Raw genomic sequence first — 21,669 nt, 5'->3', positions numbered from 1 at the left:
GTGTTTCAGAAAGTCCATGAAAACAAAGGAGAATATAAGATTCTGCTTTTGAGAAACTACAACTTACATTATTATTGAGAAACAAGTATTTGCAGCTGGTTCCACATGATGGGCATTTATCTGTCAGGATTAAAATGCAAAAGGTGTTAGAATAATATGTGGAAATTTATTATAAATAATATAAAAGTTCTTGTTACAGATAGGTAGCCGTGTTGGTCTGCCATAGTCAAAATAAAAAAAATTCTTCCAGTAGCACCTTTAAGACCAACTAAGTTAGTTCTTGGTATGAGCTTTCGTGTGCAAGCACACTTCTTCAGATACACTGAAACAGAAGTTGCCAGATCCTTCTATATAGTGAGAAGGTGGGGAGGGATATTACTAAGAAGGGTGGTGGGAATGGGAGATTGGCAGATAGCTGAGATGAGCCTGCTGACGACTCTTAACGACTGTAATAGGTCTTACAGGAAAAGGCAAGGGGTGAGAAGGTGAGAAATGGCTTAGTCATGTATAATGGGATAAGAATCCAATGTCTTTGTTCAAACCAGGTCTCTCCATGGTTTTAAGTTTGGTAATGAGTTGCAATTCAGCAGCTTCTCTTTCCAGTCTATTTCTGAAATTCCTTTGTAGTAAAACAGCTACTTTGAGATCTTGTATAGAATGTCCTGGGAGATTGAAGTGTTCTCCTACTGGTTTCTCTGTTTTGTGATTCTTGATGTCAGATTTATGTCCATTTATTCTTTGGCGTAAGGTTTGGCCTGTTTGTCCAATATAGAGAGCTGAAGGACACTGTTGGCATTTGATGCCATACACAATGTTAGATGATGAGCAATTGAATAGTCCCGAGATGGTATGTGTGATGTCGGGACTATTCAATTGCTCATCATCTAACATTGTGTATGGCATCAAATGCCAACAGTGTCCTTCAGCTCTCTATATTGGACAAACAGGCCAAACCTTACGCCAAAGAATAAATGGACATAAATCTGACATCAAGAATCACAAAACAGAGAAACCAGTAGGAGAACACTTCAATCTCCCAGGACATTCTATACAAGATCTCAAAGTAGCTGTTTTACTACAAAGGAATTTCAGAAATAGACTGGAAAGAGAAGCTGCTGAATTGCAACTCATTACCAAACTTAAAACCATGGAGAGACCTGGTTTGAACAAAGACATTGGATTCTTATCCCATTATACATGACTAAGCCATTTCTCACCTTCTCACCCCTTGCCTTTTCCTGTAAGACCTATTACAGTCGTTAAGAGTCGTCAGCAGGCTCATCTCAGCTATCTGCCAATCTCCCATTCCCACCACCCTTCTTAGTAATATCCCTCCCCACCTTCTCACTATATAGAAGGATCTGGCAACTTCTGTTTCAGTGTATCTGAAGAAGTGTGCTTGCACACGAAAGCTCATACCAAGAACTAACTTAGTTGGTCTTAAAGGTGCTACTGGAAGAATTTTTTTTATAAAAGTTCTTATATCAGAAGATGGGTCCAATTATGAACCAATCTTCAAATTTGTTAGATCAGAGGTGACCTATATAGTGAGTTCCAAATGTGAGTCCCATCATCCATGTTCATGGGAGTTGGGAATCCAGTAATATATGGAGGGTACCATGTTGGCTTCCCTTGCATTAGATGGTCTTTAAAAAGCAGATTTGAAAATTTTAGTACTTCTGACTGCTGGCTTTTGATCAGTCAAGTTCTGTTGTACAGCTGACAAATCAAAACATGAGCAATATGTTTTCATGCGCAGGATGCAAGAAACTCATAGGAAAGTTCACTACCTAGTCATCTTCTGAAGGCGTGTGTAGGAAGGCAGCATTGCTGACTGAATGTTGTATCCTAGACATGGTATAAATATCACGCTGTTACTCTTACCTGTACCAGCACATTTTTTGCAAAATATGTGTCCACAGCTGGTGACGTAATAGTCAGATGCGTCCTGGATAAAGCACTGATTGCAATGAAACCAGTCCATGTTGCAAGAAGGACAGGTGAGGCAGAGGTCCTCCCTCAGCTTCTGTTAAGAAAGGTGCAGTATATAAGGAAGATATGTCAATTTTTACCAGTACATGGCACATTTAAGACCCATTGATTTCAACTGAATAGTTAAACTTAATCCCTTCCCTTTGAATAGGTTCAGAAAATCATAGGATTTAAAACTGTAGCAGTAAAGAAGAAAATATTATGAGATGCAATTCTACTGCACTCTTAGCCAAGAGTCCAGTACTTTGTGGCCACCACCATAAGACAGAAACGTGAATCTGAAGTGCAGATCCTCATGGTTGTTGTTTTTTTAACAGCAACACTATCCTCCTGCTTTGAAATGACAGTTCACATCTGTTTTGTCATATTGATGTTTCTTTCCACAGTGGTGCTGCAACAGATGCAACCAGGTCTATAATTTTTATGGTGTCATTTGTTTGCATTGGTGTAAATCATGATGAAGCAGCAGCTTTTTCTGGCCTCAGCACCAGATTTAGGGTGGTTTGGGCAGTTGCCCCGTGTAGGGTACTGAGCCAGGGGACACAAAATCAAGAAAATCAGTAATTGAGAAGATCCATTTGGGGGCACCAAATTTTGGCCTCAGTCAGGGCACCATATTACCAAAGTCCACCCCAGTGGCATGCAAAATTCATGAGCAGATTGATGGGTCTCTGTGCCTCATAACTATGGTTTTTGGGTTGTTGTTGTTTGCACCACTGGCATATCAATCTCTACAGCCACAACAGGTGCTTCAGCCTTTCAACAGTTTTTGATTTCACCCCAAAAGGCATGCTTCTCCACTGTGACATATGGATGGCAACAAACACTGGGTCTATGACTTTTACAATGTAGCCCATGGACATGAATGCATGGTTAGGATTTGACAGTGGATTTGAGGTACCTTAATGTGCAACAATGTGGATCCAGATTCATTTTTTGCACCACACTGATGTGCCAGTGTGCTGAAACCATTATTTTTTACTGTTCAATCTGAAGAGTGTGATTTGATGGTAGATTTTGGAGGGCGAAATCCAAAATATACATGTTTTCACACACTTACAACCTGGTGTGTTTTATCGATTATTTTTTACTATGCGAGTCCGTGGATACAGATATGAGTGGCGATTTGGTGGCAGGATCTGTATCTTGGATTCATGTTTCTGCGCCATGGAAGCACCTTAGGTGCATTTAGGTCTGTGCTTTTATAGTGCAGTCCCTGGAAAAGGATGTTGAAAATGGTTTGAGGGTGGTTTTTTGTGGCCTGCACACAAAAATCAAATGAATTTAGGAGGATCCACCTGTTTATGCACACAATAGATTAGTATTAGTCTTTTAAGTGTATGTTGTGTCTCCTAAAATGGACTAAAAGGGACAACTGTCTGAAAGCAGGGACAATTTATGGTATCAGGGACAGGTACTAGAAAATAGGGACCGTCCCTGTCATCCAGAGACAGCTGGAGGCAAATTCCTATTGAGAACAACAAAGGAAGAACATGACTTAAAGGAAGTGCTGAAGGAATCCACATTTTGAAAGCAGCTTTCCCAAAATTTCTAAGTGAAGGAGGGTCAGGGACCAGGGTCCCACCCCACCCCCACTAATAAAAAGGATTTTCATCAGCTCCTTCAATACCTCTCTTCTTTCTACCCCCACTCTTCTAACCCGCCTGTTTTTCATGCAGCGATTGCCGTCTGAAAAGTCAATTACAGTACTGTATAAAATTCTCAAATTTATAATTTAAGGCAGGGTCGCTTCACACGCCGATAGGCAAGGCAAGTTCCTAACTCGGCCGCTGCCTGTTTCCCGCCTTTTTCTCGAGACTACTTGGCCGCCTCGCGCTGAGCGAAAAACGACCGTTAAAAAAGGCGGGAAACGGGTTGCCGGGGGGGGGGGGAGCGCGAAGGAATCCGGCGCGAGGACTGAAGAGGATTAAGGAGAAGAGGGGGAGGGGCGCAGATGGAGGGCGGCGTTGTGGCTCTGGAGAAGCAGGCGTATAAAAATGGCAGGGTGGGGTGGGTGAGGAAGGGGCTTTTTAGGGTAGGAAGGGGAATACTGTGTGAAAACTAAGAAAAAGGAATGGAGGCGAGGAGAGAGTTTGGGGAATCTGAAAGTGGGCTCCGAGAGTAGGCGAGGACGGGCAGGGAGTTTCTGAGGTAAAAGTGGGTGGGATTCAACTTAAGTATTACTCAAGAGTTGACCCGCTGAAAACGATGAACAACTTGTGCCCATTAATTTCCATGGGTCCCCCTCCCCACTCTCTCTGAGTTTGGTTCATGGTCCAGCTGGGGTTTGGATGGGGGCGGGACACGTTTCTGGTCGCTATTTTTCTTGCCCTTAAAGGCATAATATCTGCGCCAGCTCAGTGGGTAATTTTGGGGTGCCTCGTTGGTGAGAAAAAGCAAAGGGGTTTCGGCAGGGGTTGTGGATCTTCCAGCTCAACCTCCTCGCTGGCTCCTTGGATCTGTCCTTGGGTTAGCTGTAGGGGAAATGGTCGACACTTGTCAGTAAGCTGCACAGGGAGATCCAAGCATTTCCAACCTGCTTTTTCTTTGCCTCTGGAAGCTTGCGCTGCTGGAATCGCCTGCTGCTGCTTAATGAGAGAAACCTGCCAAAATACTTTGGAGGAAGTGAGGAGCACTATGGGGATAAAATGGCTTTTGAGGGCCGTAGATGCAGCAGGAGCCTAGAATAGGGAGGAGAACCTAAATATGGAGGGTGTGGGATCCTAATCTGTGGAGCTGTGGTCCTTTTAAACTGATACCAGAAGGAGGCAGAACCAGCAAGGCCAGGATGGGTTTTATTTCATAGAATTAATACACCATTTGATTGTTTAAAAAAACCACAACAACCCTCAAAGCAGTTTCCAAAAAGGTAATCCGGTAAAATGAAGATGAATTCACAACCCTACTTTAAAACATACATAAATTAAAATACTAAAACAGATTAAAATTACAGTGCTTCAATTTTCCAAGCATCTGGGTAGGTGTGTCTAAACTGGAATGGTTTTAGCAGGTGCTGAAAAAGAGTACAGGAAAGGCGCCTGCTTGATGTCAATTGGCAGGGAGTTCCAAAGTGTCACTGCCATGCTAAACAACTGAGTTCTTACAAATGCGGAACGGGGATTATGTGGCACCTGTGGCAGTGCCAATTCTGCCGATTGAAGCGGCCAAGTAGATGCTTGAAGGGTATGATCTCAGAGATAAACTGGTCCCAAGTTATTCAGGGCTTTATATGCTAATATGAATATGCCTTGAGCTTGGCTCGGTAGCAAATCAGTAGCCAGCGCAGATCCCCGAGTGCAGGTGCTATATGCTGACATTGCCTTGCCCCTGTCAGCAATTGTTCTGCACCAACTGCACCTTCCGAATCAAGCGCAAGGGAAGCCCCACATAGAGCACATTGCAGCAATCCAGTCTTGAAGTAACCAACGTGTGAACTACTGTGGCAAGGCCTCATGGCCCAGGAATGACCATAGCTCTCGAACCAGGCACCATGGGGGTAGCCAGGGTTTATTTTAGGGGGGCAGCCATCATGCTGGGCGGAGGGGGCAAACCCAAGATACAGTATCTGCAATGCAATTGGTCAGTTAGTTAAGTATTTTTATTTCTTTACACCCATGCCAGCCGCAGTTGCTAAAATGCACTTCTAGCCACTCAGTCTCCAAATCAGAGAACTGGAGCCAGAAGCACTCTCAAACTATAGGGAGCAGTTGAATCCTAGTTACCATAAATTTCGAGATGGGGATGTGGAAGGAAGGAATTAGTCATGAGATGTTTACTGCAGTTTTGCTTCATGTCAGTTCCACTTTGATCTTGTTATTCCCCTTTTTCTTTCGTTCACGTGACTGCCTTAGCCCACAACTCTAATGGATTGTCGTGCAGTCGCTGCTGAGTCCCCACACCCTCCTGCTTTTTCTCATCCTCTGCTGTTATCTTCTCTCCTTCCCAGGCCTGACCTTTGCTCTAGCCTGTTCCTGCTGAGATGACGATAAAAAAGAGTCAAGGATGCTCCCCAAAGGCTGGACTTCACCCCCACATTGCAGGAGAACGTGCGAGATCAGCAGAGATAGCAGAGGGAGAAATGTGCCAAGCAAGGGGAAGTGGGGACATTGAACAGAAGGTGCGGGGGAAGAAGGAAGAGGAATAGTACACAGGAAAAGTGGGGGCACACAAAATCCTGTCATTCTGTTCTCTCTCTCCCCCCCCCCGTTTTCAAGTCTCTTTTCTGATTTTCCAGATTTGGAAGTTGAGGGGCTTCCAAAAAAACAGGTCCATCATGGAGCAAAATCGGCACTCCTGCCCCTTTTTAAAAGGGGATTACAGTATATTGGCGGTGCACACACACATCAAGCTGAGTAGGGAGAAAGATTTAAGATCGTTAATAGACGCTATTGAGCAATAAACAGATAAACTGAAGCATCACCACAGTGAATGGTAGCGGCCCAGGGGAGCAGAGGCGGAGGAACCCGTTTCCGGAAACATCGCTATTATTTGCAGAGAACAATTTTGTCAGTGTGTGCCCTTACCGAAAGGCTTGGAGTGAACGTCAGCACAGGGTACTTTACAAGACTTGGCGGGGGTGGGGGGTGGGATGAACCTAAACTGATGTTCTTGCAATCTGAAACGTAACAAGAGGGAGCCACAGTTGCAGGGGTGGAGGAGGAAAAGAAGAGATTGGTAAAGCTCTGGATTGGATATGAGTTTTGTGAGGAAATCCAGCAGCGTGTAAACTTGGCATTGCGTGCTTACAGTATTGCAGAAAAGTATTGGGGTTAACTAAAGGAAAGCTTTATTTTTAAAACTTACATCCCGCCCTTCCTCCAATGACTCCAGGGCGGGTCATAGTAATAAAACACGCAAATAATATAATGCACAATAAAACAATGCAGCAAAGTTAAGTTTGATCTGTGACCTAAAAGCTCTTACGTGGAGAAAAAGATTGGAAGGGGGTGTAGAAAGAGGAATACCAGTACAATAGTGTGAACATATTTATGTATAGTGAGAATTCTTTGAAATTGTGCAATGAAAGAGTTGGTCATTTCTTTCGGAAATGAAAGGCACCCGTTAACCTGAGGAACTATGTCACGTGGTCCCACGACGATATGGAATAATGTAGCAGTTGTTGGGGCTAGATTCCAGAGCGATCAGATACGTTTCCACGGGGGTCGCGGATTATGGTGGATCAATCTGCTCAGGTAACGAGCTGGTGTCTCGCGGGTTAGGCTCATGTCGACTAATGCGTGTTCCCCACCCCCTGCAACAGCGGACGGGGCACCTTTGATACTATTAGAAGACGAGACCGAACAAGGCATAACTAGAGCCAGTGGCATCGGAAGGCGAGCGAGATCCCAAAGCGACAACACGACCAGTTTCCGTGGATGAGTTTTAAGCGGAGAGGTAAGGCGAGAGGGAGGAGGAGTCTGTCTCTGCCTCTCCTGGAGCGGAGAATTATCTCCCCCCGCCTCGCCCCAGGACCGGCAGCGGCTGGTTCAGCACAAGAGTAGGGGAAAGAAACTCAGGAGGGAGAAAAACAAATGCAGAGCAGAGAAGCTCGAGAGCTGGTCTGCGAGAAGGAATGAGAAGCCGAGAGACCTGGTGGGGAGAGAAGCTCAGCTGGGACAACAAAACCGGCGAATCAACCATCAAAGCGAGAGAAACGCTGCAATGAGAAACCACCCTGGCACCTAGAGCGATCCCTGTCCAAACTGAGCCACAAGGAAGATCTAGGGAAATCTTTTTAGAACAAGCGCCACTGATCAGAATAAAACTGTGGTAGTGGGAGTGTGGGAGCTGCACAAACAAGATCAAACCAGTCGGCTTCCCCTGCACTGTTGTGCGGTTCTCCTCCTTCCCTTCAGGGCAAACTACAAAAGAAGAAACGGCAACAACAACGTGGGAGAGGAATCCCACATCATCTGCACCTGTGATTTGGAGCGGAAAATATCTAGTACTTACTGCATGTGAGAGAGGGTCAGTTGGATATCAGAACCAAAGAAAATCTAGCCGCCGACACCCAGATCAAAGCTGATAGAGAGACCTAACTCAGTTCTAACAAGGTTGGTGCTAGAACCAAAGCAAATCCAGCATTTTCTGGTATTAGAAAGGAAGTTTCTAATCAGGAAGAAGATAGAACTAATTTGCTTCTAAAAGAGAGACAGCAGATCTGGCCATCACCTGAAGCACAGACTGGGACATCCCGACTCTAAATATTTCAGACAGAGATCCCCAAAGTGGACTGGCAGAGCAAGACTAGGAACAGGTATACTGTAATTTGGAGCTGGAAAGTTTGCAGAAGTCCATTTTCAAAAGATTCAAGCCTGTAACTGGATCAGCAGACACAGAGTGAATCCAGAGTCATTCCAGTTCTAGGAGAGCCATCCACAACCTCTAACCCATAGTTACTTGGTGCTGACCAGTTCAGCACTATGGAGGATGGAGCACGTCATCGAGGTGGTTCCGAAAAGGGTTCGGATAGCCCTGAAAAAACAGAAGAAGGTGGTGTTGCACTCAAGAAAGAGATTGGGCTGATGAGCGCATGTGGCATTATAGTGGGTGAGTGGGGACTCTGGTGGGATGTTATTTTCCCTGTTTGCCCTGAACTGGACAATACTATCTTCTCATATTCTTCTAACATTGGGTGATATTCATCGTCCCCTATAACCCAGGAAGCAGAGGTCCTGCTACGACCCTCTATCTTAGCCTTGGATCTTCTGTCTTTCCTGTAGCAGTGATTAGCACCATGCCCCAACTTGGCTAGGAGGCTTGTGGCTCATATTCTGCAGTTACCAGAATGAGGGATGAAAACCTTCCTTCTCTTTATTTATTTATGCTCCTTTCTAAATTTAGCCACCATTTCTTTTCCCCCCCTGTTTGTCTTCCTTTCCCTCCTTTCTATAAATACCTTAGAGCTGTCAGTTCACATCACCAATCCGATTAGAGCTAGTCTTCCCCTCCCTGAAGCAGTTCCAGCACCACCAACTTGAATTCCTCTTAACCCTAGCCTGTTTCATTCTCCATTGAGATAACCAGATTCCTGGCCAATTCCCAGCTCATTTTGCTGTGGTACTCCACCCTAAAGCCCTTCTATGTTTTGGGACACAAACAATCGCTGATAAATATATACAACCCTAAAAACATTAGCCTCTCAGCAGTGGGTGTGGAATGCTTGTATATACTGCTGTCATGGCCCAGAAGGAGATGGATCTCAGGAACAAGCAAGAATGGGAACATACACAGCTGCTTTGCGCCGGATGAGGTTGCAAATTCATGGCGGGCAAGATTTCTCTGAACTGCCCCTTGCCAAAGTAGCCAGCTCTCTGAGATGGACAAGCAATGAAGTCCTCCAGTTGTCCCTGCCTCATACGGAGATGCAACTTAGACTCTTGGGCTGTGGTGTGGTTCGGGGTTTTTTGCTGTGGAGATGGTTGCTTTTGGTTTTTTGTATCTTGAGATTTATGTGAAATTTTTTCAGTTTGGTTATGTATTTTTATGTTCGTTTTATTGTTTACAACTACTTTAGTTATGCATTTTTTTCATGTAAGCTGCTGTGAGCATGGTTTGAACCACAGAAAAGCAGCATACAAATAAAATTATGTAGGGTTCCATGGCCTAGGGGACTTCTGATTTAAAGGCTGCCAGCAGAGCCATGCAGGAGCAGATCGTACCTTTACAGTTCCCCAAACAGTTAGTGACTGGAGTTTGTTTTCCACCCCAGTGCAGCTGGAACGTGGCTCTCTCGGAGCATGTTTGTTCCAACTCCATCAGTCTCATTCCAGATGGCTTTGTTTCAGCAGGTGCCAGGAGACCGCTGAACAAACAGAGGAGGACGAGGACGAGGAAGCGCTTTGAAAGAGAAAACCCTTGCTTCCCTACTTGTCCAAGCCTCACTAATACCCAAATTCTACCTACTTATTGAGTTCTCCTCCCACTGCCTCTGCCCCTCATTCCACAGTGTCCTGCATTGCTCTATTCTCTCTCTCCATCTCTGCACGCTAGGATGGCAAGTTGTCATCTATCCGCACTTTTCAGTATTCCTTGCCCTGCTTCTTTGGTTCCTTCTTGATCAGAAGGATCATTAAAGCCCACCTTAGGGAGAGTTTCCACTTTCCCAAAGCACGACACATAACCAGTTCCTCCTGTATTTCTTTCCACATATTCAAGCCACTCCAGCCTTTCCTTCATCCCTCTTTCTTCCCTTAGCCACCCCCTTCCCCATCTTCTCAAGTTTTGTGTATACAGTAATTCTCTGGCCCCTCTCACTTCCACTGGCCTGTTGCAATGCAGCCCAACCCTACCCTGCGGCTGGTACTTTCAGCCACACCTCCACCCAGCCCTTTGGCTTCAATTCACTTCTGCAGAGTTTTAATTTTCTTAATGAAAAATAGTGGAATGATTCTGTGCGATGGGAATAGAGCCAGAATGTGTCCACAAGCATGGAAAGCTGGACAGTGCACACTCTGAGGTATTCAGCCAGCAATGTAGTGACAGGGACAAATGCATAAATAATAGCTCCCATCATCCCTGTCTAACAGGACCAGTGGTCAGGGATGATGGGAACTGTAGTCTCAAAACACCTGGAGGGCCGAGTTTGCCTATGTCTGATCTGGACGAATATTCCAGTGGAATTTTATTTTATTTGATAATTTTAAAGCTCTTTTTCACAAAGAGAAATGTGCCAGACTGAGATCCCCAGCGATGCCTTTGGAGCATCTCCCAGGTTATAGAAGATAACAATGTCCTCTATACTTGCACACAATGTCCCCTTTCCTTGCACACAATGTCTTCTATACGCATTGAAGCCACAGTTGGAATTATATGGCCAGAAATTTGCTTTTAAAAGTGGTAACCTTCCTGCTTTGGCCATGGGGCTATTTTTGAAATACAGATTCAGTATGCTGAAGCAAAGCAAGGCTACAAAAAATGGAAGGTTTGGAATCACAGATAGGCTAGTTGCTAAGCATACAGTCCTGGCCTCCCCAGACACAGGAGACGTGATCTGCAAGTACTTGGCATATGTGTGCAATCAGGCCACCTGTAGGGAAAAAAATAGATCATTACCTCCCAGTCCTAAACCTATTTGCTAAGAATTAAGTGCTTGTTTCTATTATTATTATGTTACATCAACATGAGTTGACTTTAAATAGTCTCAGATTTTCCTTTTCACCTTAAAAATTGGGTATATATTATATTATATTATATTATATTATATTATATTATCATCTTTGGTGTTATAGAAATAGAAAATACGTTAAATAACAAAGTGGTATAAACAATTTCCATTCTGAAAAGTTTTATAACACAAACATGGATATTTCTATTTCTTCTTACCAGACAGAGAATTTGATTAGTACAAGAGGTAGTGTGTTCTCCAATTGGTGATATATGAAGAAGCTGACATTTAAATGTCACCCTAAGTTAACCTTTCTTATTAGACACAGATGGTAATTCCACTTCTTGGGCCAATATCTTAGGCTCTGCAAACCCATATAGATAACTACAATGTTTGTTGCACTAGAGCAGCAGTAGCTAGCCTGTGGCCCTCTGAAAGTTGCTGCATTCCAGTTCCCAAAACCCTTGATCATTGGTCATGCTGGCTGGAGCTGATGGGAGTTGGAGTCCAATGGCATCTGGAGAGCCTCTGCACTAGAGAGAGTCTCCCCTCTCACCATTTCCCTCTATGATTTCTAATCTCTCTGTACCCCTTTGTTTCTTCTCCAGGTAACATCATTGGATCAGGGATCTTTGTGTCACCAAAGGGTGTGTTGGAGAATGCAGGCTCAGTAGGACTGGCACTAATTGTGTGGATTGTAACGGGTCTTATCACAGCCGTGGGGGCTCTGTGCTATGCAGAATTGGGAGTCACCATCCCCAAATCTGGAGGCGACTATTCCTATGTCAAGGACATTTTCGGGGGACTGGCTGGGTAAGTGAGGAAAGAAGAAATAAGGATGTAAGTAGGTGGCTGGGTATGTGATGGGGAAGTGGAGCAGGATTAAAAGTAGGAGGGGATGAGTTTTGAGGGGCAGATTGTCTAACTCTTTCACACTTGGAATATTTCTCTCAAGGTTCCTGCGGTTATGGATTGCCGTCCTGGTGATCTACCCCACCAACCAGGCTGTTATTGCCCTCACTTTCTCAAACTACGTACTGCAGCCACTCTTCCCCACCTGCCTTCCCCCAGAAACCGGATTGCGACTGCTCGCTGGGGTCTGCCTTTGTAAGTACTGAGCCCACTACCATCCTTTAGCCATGAATATTGGGCTGATTCAGATTGACTGAACTGGCAGTTTGTAAGTTCCTTGCAGGGAGGTTAAATGACATTGTGCCAAGACAAGAGTTATCACACAGTTTCCAGTGCATTTCCCCATCACTTTCCTTACTGCAACCCCCTCCCCAATCAATTATCATTTAACAACCTGAATTTGCTGGTATGTGACTGAATCACACCCCAAAATAGTGACATTCTGGAAGCACTTTTTATCTACTCAAAGACCCTGGAGTTATGTTACAGTTGATCTAGCCAGCAGCAGATTCTCCCTCAAGAGTTTCAAACCACGTGTAGTTATTCCTCAGAGGCATGTATAGCTATGGCCAACTCACCATTTCTACACATTTAGTAATTATTCCAATATCCAGTGTGATGTTGAAGCTAGGCTGGTATACTTGGACCAGAAAGATATAAGTTTGCATCTTTGTTTGGCCTACTAAATTTACTGAGTGACCTTGGGCCAGTCCCTCTCTCACACCTAGTCTACTTTGCAAGGTTGCTGTAAGAATAAAACAGGTTAACTCACATCTGTGTAAGCCACTTTGAGGTCTTTGGAGTTGGAGTGGGTACAAATGTGTGGAATAATGTGCATTTGGCCTGCATACCAAAAGAACAAATTCTTTCACTCTTTCGTAAAGGTGTATCACTGTTTGACCTGTGTTCTAGGTACTGTGAGCTATAAAATACAAATAATGACAACAAATGTTCTTAAAATAGGGTAAAGGTAAAGGTACCCCTGCCCGTACGGGCCAGTCGTGTCCAGCTCTAGGGTTGTGCGCCCATCTCACTTAAGAGGCCAGGGGCCAGCGCTGTCCGAAGACACTTCCGGGTCATGTGGCCAGTGTGACAAGCTGCATCTGGCGAGCCAGCGCAGCACACGGAACGCCGTTTACCTTCCCACTAGTAAGCGGTCCCTATTTATCTACTTGCACCCGGGGGTGCTTTCGAACTGCTAGGTTGGCAGGCGCTGGGACCGAGCAACGGGAGCTCACCCCGCCACGGGGATTCGAACCGCCGACCTGCAAGTCCTAGGCGCTGAGGTTTTACCCACAACATCTTTTGGTGTTCATCTTGCATCCTACTAATCTGAAATAGGGCTCCTTACCCACAGCTGTGTAAGCAGCATTGGAATTTCTCCTCCAAATAATTCTGGGAAATATAGTTTGCTAAGGGTGCTGGGACATGTAGCTCTGTGAGGGGGTGCATTGCTCAGGATTCTTGGAGTGTGTGTGTGCTTTAAATGTATGGTGTGTATGCAGCCTCACTCTAAAAGCAGCCCACATGCAATGAGTACAAGACAGGAGCAGAAAGGTTAGAAGGGTCAGAGTGAGGAACACAGGAAGTAGAAGGAATGCCCAAATGCCAGGAGATTCTTTCCACCAAAGCTTTAAGCCATTTCTGTCCGTCTGTCTACAGACTCCCCCCACCTGTCCTGTCTTGGATGTCTGCACAGTTGCCCCAATCTGAATCAGTGGGGAGTGGGCAGCTGTGTTCCCCATGAACTCAAAGACATTTAGGAGGGATAATTTTCACTGAGGTTACTTTAGGACATCAGTTGCTGGAAAAATCAGGCCTGAACTAGTTTTGTTCCTTTGTAGCTCCAAGGCAGGGGTGGGGGTGGGGAAAGACAAGCACCAGCCAGGGAGGGGATTTGGCTGAGGCGCTTATGCAAGCCAGCTGCAGCAGCTCAGCAAGAGTTTATCCATCGAGTTAAAGCCAGTTACTCAGCAGCTGAGTCAGCTAAAAAGGGAGAGATTATATGTGCATATGAAAGAGAGGCAGGGAAGAAGAAAAATCTATGCCTCCAGACCTCAACAATGAGGAGCTGCTTACTAATGGGCCTTTTGGCCAAATTTTGAAATCGAATACTGGAATGCAAAGGCTGTGGAATTAGTAAAGAACAACAACCAGACGAGAGGGATTGGAAACAGATAACATTGGACTGTCAATTACAGTTGAAGGATTGAAGTCTTGTTTCTCTTCCAGCATGCCTTTCAAGTGAAGATTTTTATCCCAGCCTTTATCTATATTCGCCTAGAAATTTCATTTATATGTTGATGTTATTATTGTTAAATCACTTCAGGACGCTTTGTGTGGCGTGATTTATAAATTAATTCAATCAAACAAACAAACAGAGATAATACTGGTGGTTCAGAATAGCCAGTGGTAAAATTTAGCAGGAAGACTGATGAGAGGGCTATGGCTGATGATTGGAGGTAATCGTTGTGAGACTGGAATTGGGCAGTGTCAGCAGAGCCTTGTGAAGCAAGACTTAATCCGCTTTATCTAGTGTACTATGGTTTCTGTTTAGTATCTCCAGTGCTAACTGACGTAAGCAAGCAGCCTAGAACAGGCCAGAATGTTGTTTTCCTGTACCAGTCCCAGCTTGATAGCCACAGACTGGCCTGGATAAATTTGTTGGTACTTTAAAGGAGGACACAGAGATGCCATGGAAGTGGCATTACTGGTCTCTGACCTCTCTGAATGAAGCACTGGATCTATTTTGAGGTCAGGAAAAGGGTGGCTGGTTTTGATTAGCCCCTGGGACAGTGTGTGCTAAAAAAATTAGCAACAGATCTGAGCCACACCCTCTGGCTCTAGCATCAGCTCTGAGATTCTGTGTCTGAAAGGATCCCATGGAATTGGAGACTCACTGGCCTTAATCCAGTCCTGCCGAGTGCCAGAGATACTGAGAAACAAGGGAACTTCCAGGAGTTTTGACTCTGAGTTGGAACATAAGGCAGTAACATATGTTCCTGTAATATTGTGAAGCCAGCTCTCCCACCTCCCACCCCTGAAATACTCATTTGACGCTACTACTCCCCACACCAAACCACAACATATTTCCCCATAGAATCCTACACTCAGATCCACCCATTCATCCTGGAGTTATTCCTGGACTACTCCCAAGATCCCTTTCCAAAACCTTAGGCAGCCCTAATCTATTATTGGGATCTTCGAACCAAATCTAGCTCTTGATCTCATATCCTCTTTTGGGGATCTACAGAAACAGATTGGGTCTCTGTGACCCAACTTTATCCTGGAAAGGAGATCAGACTCTCATCCTCACTACCTTCACCCTCCATTCATACGTAATTGACCACATAACTTCAATTTCACTGCAATCCCTCATATATACAACCCCCCTTGAAGCTTATGGAATATGTTCCTGAAGAAATCAAGTTGTTTAAAGTACATGTTCAAGGGCAATAAATGTGCACTACTTACCTCTTAACACATGTCACTCTCTTGTTAAATGCTCTGTTGCTTCTTCAGGGTGATTAACAAACAGTATAGTTTAAAGGCAGTCATATTGGTTTCCAACTTGTATGCAGCGAATGTACATAACTATGTATAATAGAATCATAGTTAGAAGGGTCCCCAAGGGCCATCTAGTCTAACTCCCTGCAGTGCTGGGATATCAACTAAAGCTTCCATGACAGATGGCCAGCCAACCTCCACATAATCTCCTATGTGGAGAATCTCTCTGTTTTATAGATAAATTTTATGTGTTAAACAGCCTTAAAATGCACACATAAATGCACACACCACTCTCCTTTCCCCAGCCCCAGACTGGTTTTCTGTTAAGCTGCCTCCAGGCTTCCTGTTTTGAGCCTTTTGGACTTGAACTGATTGTGCAAAGGGATGCAGAGTAAGCAGAGAAGTTTCCACTTCCTCTTGGTCTGTTGTGTTTTGGGGGTCCTGTTAACTCTCTCTTCCTTCTCTCCCACCCGCCAAAGAAAAAAGCAATGAGAGGACATTAGACAGAGCACGAATGAGATACATTTTTACCTCTCACCAGCGGCGAAGCAAGCTGATTGGGTGGCTGGGGCGGTGCACGTGCTCTGTGCCGGGGGGGGGGGTTGGCTCTAAGAAGTCTGCCTGCCTCCTCCCACTCAACTGCCCTATAGCTGAGGGGGAGGAAGCGGGCAGACCGTTTGGGGCAGCGGGGAGCCTGCGGGCGCCCAAGCCACCGCATCACTCCCAGGAGAAATGCGTGGCTCGGGCACACTGCAGGCCCCATGGAGAGTGCCGTCCGCATTTTGTCACCCCCCCCCCCCCAGTGGTGACACTTTTCATATAATGTAAACAGACTATGTATCTGGAGAACAGGTACCTCACTCCTCAGAGATGTTTAATTTTTTTTTCAAACTTTAATGCCAACTTGTTATGGAATTGTCAAGTTAAAAAAGAGTTGACATGAAAGAGAGCATGTGCATGTATGTGACCCTAGACGTCAAGTTTCTTTTCTCCCTGCATTGCAAACAAAGCATTAAGCTCCTGTGCTAGGGTGCTTTTGCATGTTTTGTAAAAGAACTCCTTCTTTGTGTAAACCAGAGAGTAAATGTGGGCATGCAGTTATGCCTTGGTGGTGTTGCTGAGTCTGAGTATTGATATGCTATATCAGGAGTGGCGAATGGGATAGCCAGTGGCCCTCCTGATGCCATTGGACTCCAACTCCTATCAGCCCCTGCAGCAAGCATGGCCATTAGTCAGGGATGCTGGGACCTGTAGTCCAGCAACAGCTGGAGGGCCCCATAGTTATCCAAATACTTCTTTATTGCGACTGCAGCCTTTTATAAGACCATTTGTATGTGTGATAGCTTGCCTCTACATTTTGATTATTGTTAAAGTTTTGTGCATATATCGTGGGGAGTGTGGAAGTGTGATGGATTGTGTGATGGATTTGGGCAGGATAAATGGAAGGTCTGATTTGTCACTCCTGTTTGCTGTGGTGGGTAGGTACTGGAAGGTTTAGGGGAGTAAGGGTTTCTACCAATCTGTCTGCCTGTCTGTAAACCCTGTTTGTGTGGTGTTAGGTTACCAGGGGCCAGGGGCTGTTTGTGCTGACGGGATGTTTTGATGGAGTCAGGCTGGGTGCCAAATAGGTCACCACCTCCCCCTCCCTCATCTGTTTGTTTTTCATTCCCTCAAACTTCCAGGAACATTTATAGGAACTGTGGGTTTTTCCTTCCCATATACTGCAGGGCACAGATATAACCCCAGATTACAATCCTGAGGGGTGGGTCATGTACCTTGGTCCCCTTCAAATAATAAGGGACAGCCCAGGAAATAGTATCTGTGATCACTTGTCCGCTGATCATAAATTGTTTTTTTTTTTCTGAATAGCTTCACCCTTAAATAGTTGTAGGAGCAGAATATATTTGTACCATTATTATGAGAGGTGGCGATATCATAAGAGATTTACAGAATATAACCCAGGCCATAATCACAATTTCAGTCAAAAACCAAGGAAGGCTATGGCTGCTCTGAACCAGAAAGCTGTCCTTGTTTGCTCCTGGAAAGTGCCAGTGCAGCATCTGAATTTGCCCCTAACGAAACACATTGCTCCCAGCATTATCTTGTGTCCAACAGTCATGAAACTGGCCTTGACTGAGAGATTTAGGCCAGAATAGGAATGTTGACTGTCCCTTCCCCCACTGACTTTCCTGCTTCTCCACAGTACTGCTGACTTGGGTGAACTGTGCCAGCGTGCGTTGGGCCACACGTGTCCAGGATATCTTCACGGCAGGGAAACTGCTGGCGTTGGGACTTATCATTGTTATGGGAGTCGTACAGATCTGCAAAGGTGAGGCCCAGCCTGGTCAGACAAAGAAGGGGACAGGAGTCTCCCCAACACACTGTATTTGCCTCCCCTCACCCGCCCCACATACACACACCAAGGAGAATAAGCTGCAGGGTTTTAAATTCAGGGTTATCAACATTCCTTAGTAAGCAGATTTAGGGACTGGATTGGCTTCCATAGTTTCCTGCCCCAGTCTGTATCAGAGAGGGGGAGAATTAGCTGACCCAGGGAAAGGGAGGGAGAACAGTCCACCTGTTTTGTTTAAAGAACCCTTTTTGTATTTCAATATCTCCTTTGTGCAGGTGAATACTTCTGGCTGGAGCCGAAACATGCTTTTGAGTTTTTCCAGACACCAGATGTGGGATTGGTGGCTCTATCCTTCTTACAGGGCTCTTTTGCCTACGGGGGCTGGAACTTCCTCAACTATGTCACTGAAGAGCTGGTTGACCCTTACAAGTGAGTCAGTGTCCCCCTTGGTGGTGATACAGGGGAATGAGACCCACGTTGACTTTTATTCCTCTCTTCCACTCTACAGTCGTACCTTGGTTCTCCAACAGAATGCATTCTGGGAATCCGTTCAACTCCTAGAACTGTTCAAAAAGCAAGACACTGCTCCCGATTGGCTGCAGGAGCACCCTGCAGCCAATCAGAAGCTGCAGAAGCCACACTGGATGTTTGGCTTCCGAAAATAGTTCGAAAACCGGAACACTCACTTCTGGGTTTCGATCATTCAGGAGCCGATTTGTTTGGGAGCCAAGCCGTTTGAGAACCAAGGTACAACTGTAATTGTTTTTCCTCACAGGAACCTGCCTCGAGCCATCTTCATCTCCATTCCCCTGGTCACCTTCGTCTACGTCTTCGCCAATGTGGCCTATGTCACTGCCATGTCGCCCCAGGAGTTGTTGGCCTCCAATGCTGTCGCAGTGGTGAGGCCCCATCTACACCATTGTGCAAATTCACCTTCCCCTTGTTTCCAAATACAATGCCCCTAACCACATGCTCTCTTCCTGCTCCCTTCCTCACAGACATTTGGAGAGAAACTGTTAGGAGTCATGGCTTGGATCATGCCCATCTCTGTTGCCCTTTCCACTTTTGGAGGAGTAAACGGATCACTTTTCACTTCCTCTAGGTGAGTAAACATGGGAGTACATACCCCAAAAGCTGCAGCTCTGCTGGCACAACAGACTTTTGTGTGTGCAATTAAGCTTCCTCTCCTGTCTCATGCAGCACCCTTGTGTACCCTTAAATTCAGCTCTGAAGGATTGTGTACCCTCTGGAGCAGATTTTGGTGGGCATGGGAGGAGGAGAGGAACCACAAATCCCATTGCACCAGTGGACACAACCGACTGCCTTCAGCAGACTTTCAGTGATGTATTCTCATTTACAGGTTCCATCTGCTGAAATCCTCGGCTATCAAGTTCCATTATAGCAGCAGCTCCCCTTCCACACACAACTGCATTGCTCACCCATGTCTTCATAGTGCTGCCTCTCTAATTCAGCTCTACTTTAACACCTATATTAGGACTGGGGAACCAAGTTGGCCCTTCATCCATTTAAGCCTTCCCCATTCTTTCTCGGGGTCTTTTCTTTAGTAAGTCCTGTTCACAGTGTGGAGCCAGCTTCCTTCCTGAGTGCTGATCAAAGTAAGTAAATAATATTGCAGCACACTGCTTGCATTTATGATGTTCTCTCTCCAACATTCACAGACTATTTTTTGCTGGAGCCCGGGAAGGCCACTTGCCCAGCGTATTGGCTATGATCCACGTGCGACGCTGCACTCCCATACCTGCCCTACTTTTCACTGTGAGTCATCAAAAAAAGAGTTGGGAGGGGGACAGTTGATGCATCAGTGAGGGATGAGAAGAAAGCGTCTGCCAGTGCAGAGTTAGAATTGCCAGTGACTGAAGAACTTGGCAGGGGCATTTTCCTGGGAATTAATGGGATTAGCCAGCAGGTGCTGTCAGTTTGGCAGACCAAGTGCCTTGGGCGATTTCTCTGAAAACAATATAATTGCATTTTCTCTCTCCTTTTGTCTGTCTCTGGCAGTGCCTTTCAACATTGCTTATGCTAGTAACAAGTGATATATATACCCTGATCAATTATGTGGGCTTCATCAACTACCTGTTCTATGGAGTGACTGTGGCTGGGCAAGTTGTGCTGCGCTGGCGGGAACCTCACCGACACCGTCCCATCAAGGTAAGACGCTGGCCATCACATTTCTGCTGCTCTATTTATGTCAGCCCCTGTCACCTTCTCACACCAGTGTTGTCTTCCCTTGGAACCACACAGGATGGATTAAGCTAAATCAGTGTCACATCACTGATTTAAAACACATGGTTTTAAAGCTCCTGTTTCCAACTGAATCAAACCTTTATACCAGAACCTGTAGTCCTCCAGTTGTTGCTGAACATTCCCAGTGTTCCTGGCCATTGGCCTTGCTAGCTAGAGCTGATGGGAGCTTCAGATGCTCTTAAAGGGCCACAGGATCCTATATGACCTAGGAACATAATCCAGAACCTCAGTGTTTCCTGAGTGAGGGCAAAGGCTGAGGGTCTGGGAGACACTGGAGCAGAGCAGACTACCACTTCTTGTTTCTGGAGCACTCAGCAAAGAATTTCCCCGTGGCACCACCGCTGCTAACAAAACTGGTGGGTGTCTTGGAGTGTGGGTCCACTTTTGGCCTATTTTGACTAGCAGCAGCAGATCCCCATTGCTAGAGCTGGAGGCTGAGCTTGGGACCTTCTGCATGCAAGGCATGTCGTCTATCACTGGGCTAGGATTCATCCCACCTCTGCTAGCTTTGTTCTTGATAAAGAAACCTCTGTTCTCCCAACCTTTTCCCTTGCATCCCACTTCCTGATGCTCCTGCCCAGATCCAACCCATCTCTTTCCTCCCCAGGTGAGCCTGTTCTTCCCCATAATCTACCTGCTGTTCTGGGCCTTCCTGTTGGTGTTCAGCTTATGGTCAGAACCTGTGGTGTGTGGGATTGGCCTAGCCATCATGCTGACAGGTGTCCCAGTCTACTACCTAGGTGTGCATTGGCAGAACAAACCACCTGCCTTCCACACGTTTATTGGTGAGTCATGAGCAGATAATTGGGTGGGAATTTTTTGAAATTCCATTTTGAAAAATGACGCTGCGGGTTTTCTTCTCCTATCTTAAAGCTCACCCGCTTACTCTTATTTTCTTGCAGAGGTAGTGACTCGGCTAGGACAGAAGCTTTGTGTTGTTGTGTACCCTGAAATGGATTCAGGGAAACCTAAAACCAACCTCAGCAAAGAGACCAAAGAACAGCTGGAGCCAATGTGTGGAACTGAAGACTCGAAGTATCCTCAGAACTGAGCCTTCTTGGTGGCTGGGGGTAGAAGAAGCAGCCAGTGATGGGCTGCGCAGTACCCTTTGGGGGCACTGAAGTAAATGGGAGCTCCCTGCACAGCTAGAGCTCTCTTCTTGCTCCCAACAGCACCACACGCTGGGACTGGAATAGCTGGGAATGCCTCACTAGTGCCTCACCCAGTTTCCTGCACTAAACCCCTGCTGGGGCTGGAGTACCCACATCCACCACTCCCCACCAGCAGTGCCCCCTGCTGGAGCTGGAAAAGATGGGAGCTCTCCGCACAGCCAACGACCCCACACCCACATCCCCGGCGCACCCTGCTGGAAGGGGCTCCTTCGTTATTGTTGCCTTATATTGTTGGGAATATTCTCTTTGGGTTTGAACCTCATTTCGTGGGAGAGGGTCCTCTCCCATGGTTTTTGTGCCCTTGTATTTTTCACTTTTCTCTCTTTCTCTTTTTTTGATGTAATAAATTAAGCTAAACTTGC

The 21,669-nt window shown here is 45.7% G+C and overlaps 2 protein-coding genes across 15 annotated transcripts in view; one reads left to right on the top strand and one right to left on the bottom strand.

The window, feature by feature from the left end:
* The window catches only part of RNF212B (ring finger protein 212B), a 27,210-nt gene extending 15,510 nt beyond the window's left edge, over positions 1 to 11,700 (bottom strand). For 4 of the 13 annotated variants that reach the window (XR_013979090.1, XR_013979091.1, XR_013979092.1 and 1 more), the window contains exons 1-3: positions 3,623 to 3,876; positions 1,885 to 2,026; positions 68 to 120 (exon numbers count right to left, since the gene is read on the bottom strand). Coding sequence is in view for 8 of the 13 variants with exons in the window: in XM_080979916.1 (XP_080836042.1) it covers positions 68 to 120; positions 1,885 to 2,026; positions 3,623 to 3,667 (240 nt within the window). In the remaining 5 variants the exon portion in view is untranslated. Of the gene's footprint in view, positions 1 to 67; positions 121 to 1,884; positions 2,027 to 2,613; positions 2,887 to 3,622; positions 4,144 to 8,890 lie in introns of those variants that run through there. The other 9 variants (XR_013979088.1, XR_013979089.1, XM_080979918.1 and 6 more) reach the window with 8 other exon arrangements.
* SLC7A8 (solute carrier family 7 member 8) lies at positions 6,261 to 21,669 on the top strand. Of its 2 annotated transcripts, XM_080979796.1 has the most exons (12): positions 6,261 to 6,545; positions 7,253 to 8,541; positions 11,707 to 11,911; positions 12,054 to 12,205; positions 17,721 to 17,846; positions 18,146 to 18,299; positions 18,646 to 18,769; positions 18,869 to 18,972; positions 19,550 to 19,646; positions 19,890 to 20,039; positions 20,743 to 20,920; positions 21,038 to 21,669. In XM_080979796.1, the coding sequence occupies exons 2-12, from the start codon at positions 8,415 to 8,417 to the stop codon at positions 21,184 to 21,186; spliced, it is 1,566 nt and encodes a 521-aa protein (XP_080835922.1). In that variant the 5' UTR covers positions 6,261 to 6,545; positions 7,253 to 8,414; the 3' UTR covers positions 21,187 to 21,669. The 2 variants fall into 2 exon arrangements, with proteins under 2 accessions (XP_080835922.1, XP_080835921.1); XM_080979795.1 differs by lacking the exon at positions 6,261 to 6,545 and having other exon boundaries at positions 6,693 to 8,541.

The sequence above is a fragment of the Podarcis pityusensis genome (genome assembly GCF_964106645.2).
Source record: "Podarcis pityusensis genome assembly, chromosome: 13".
Taxonomy (NCBI): domain Eukaryota; kingdom Metazoa; phylum Chordata; class Lepidosauria; order Squamata; family Lacertidae; genus Podarcis; species Podarcis pityusensis.
The sequence above is the reverse complement of the archived record's forward strand: the minus strand, read 5'-3'. Positions and strand labels throughout refer to the sequence as shown.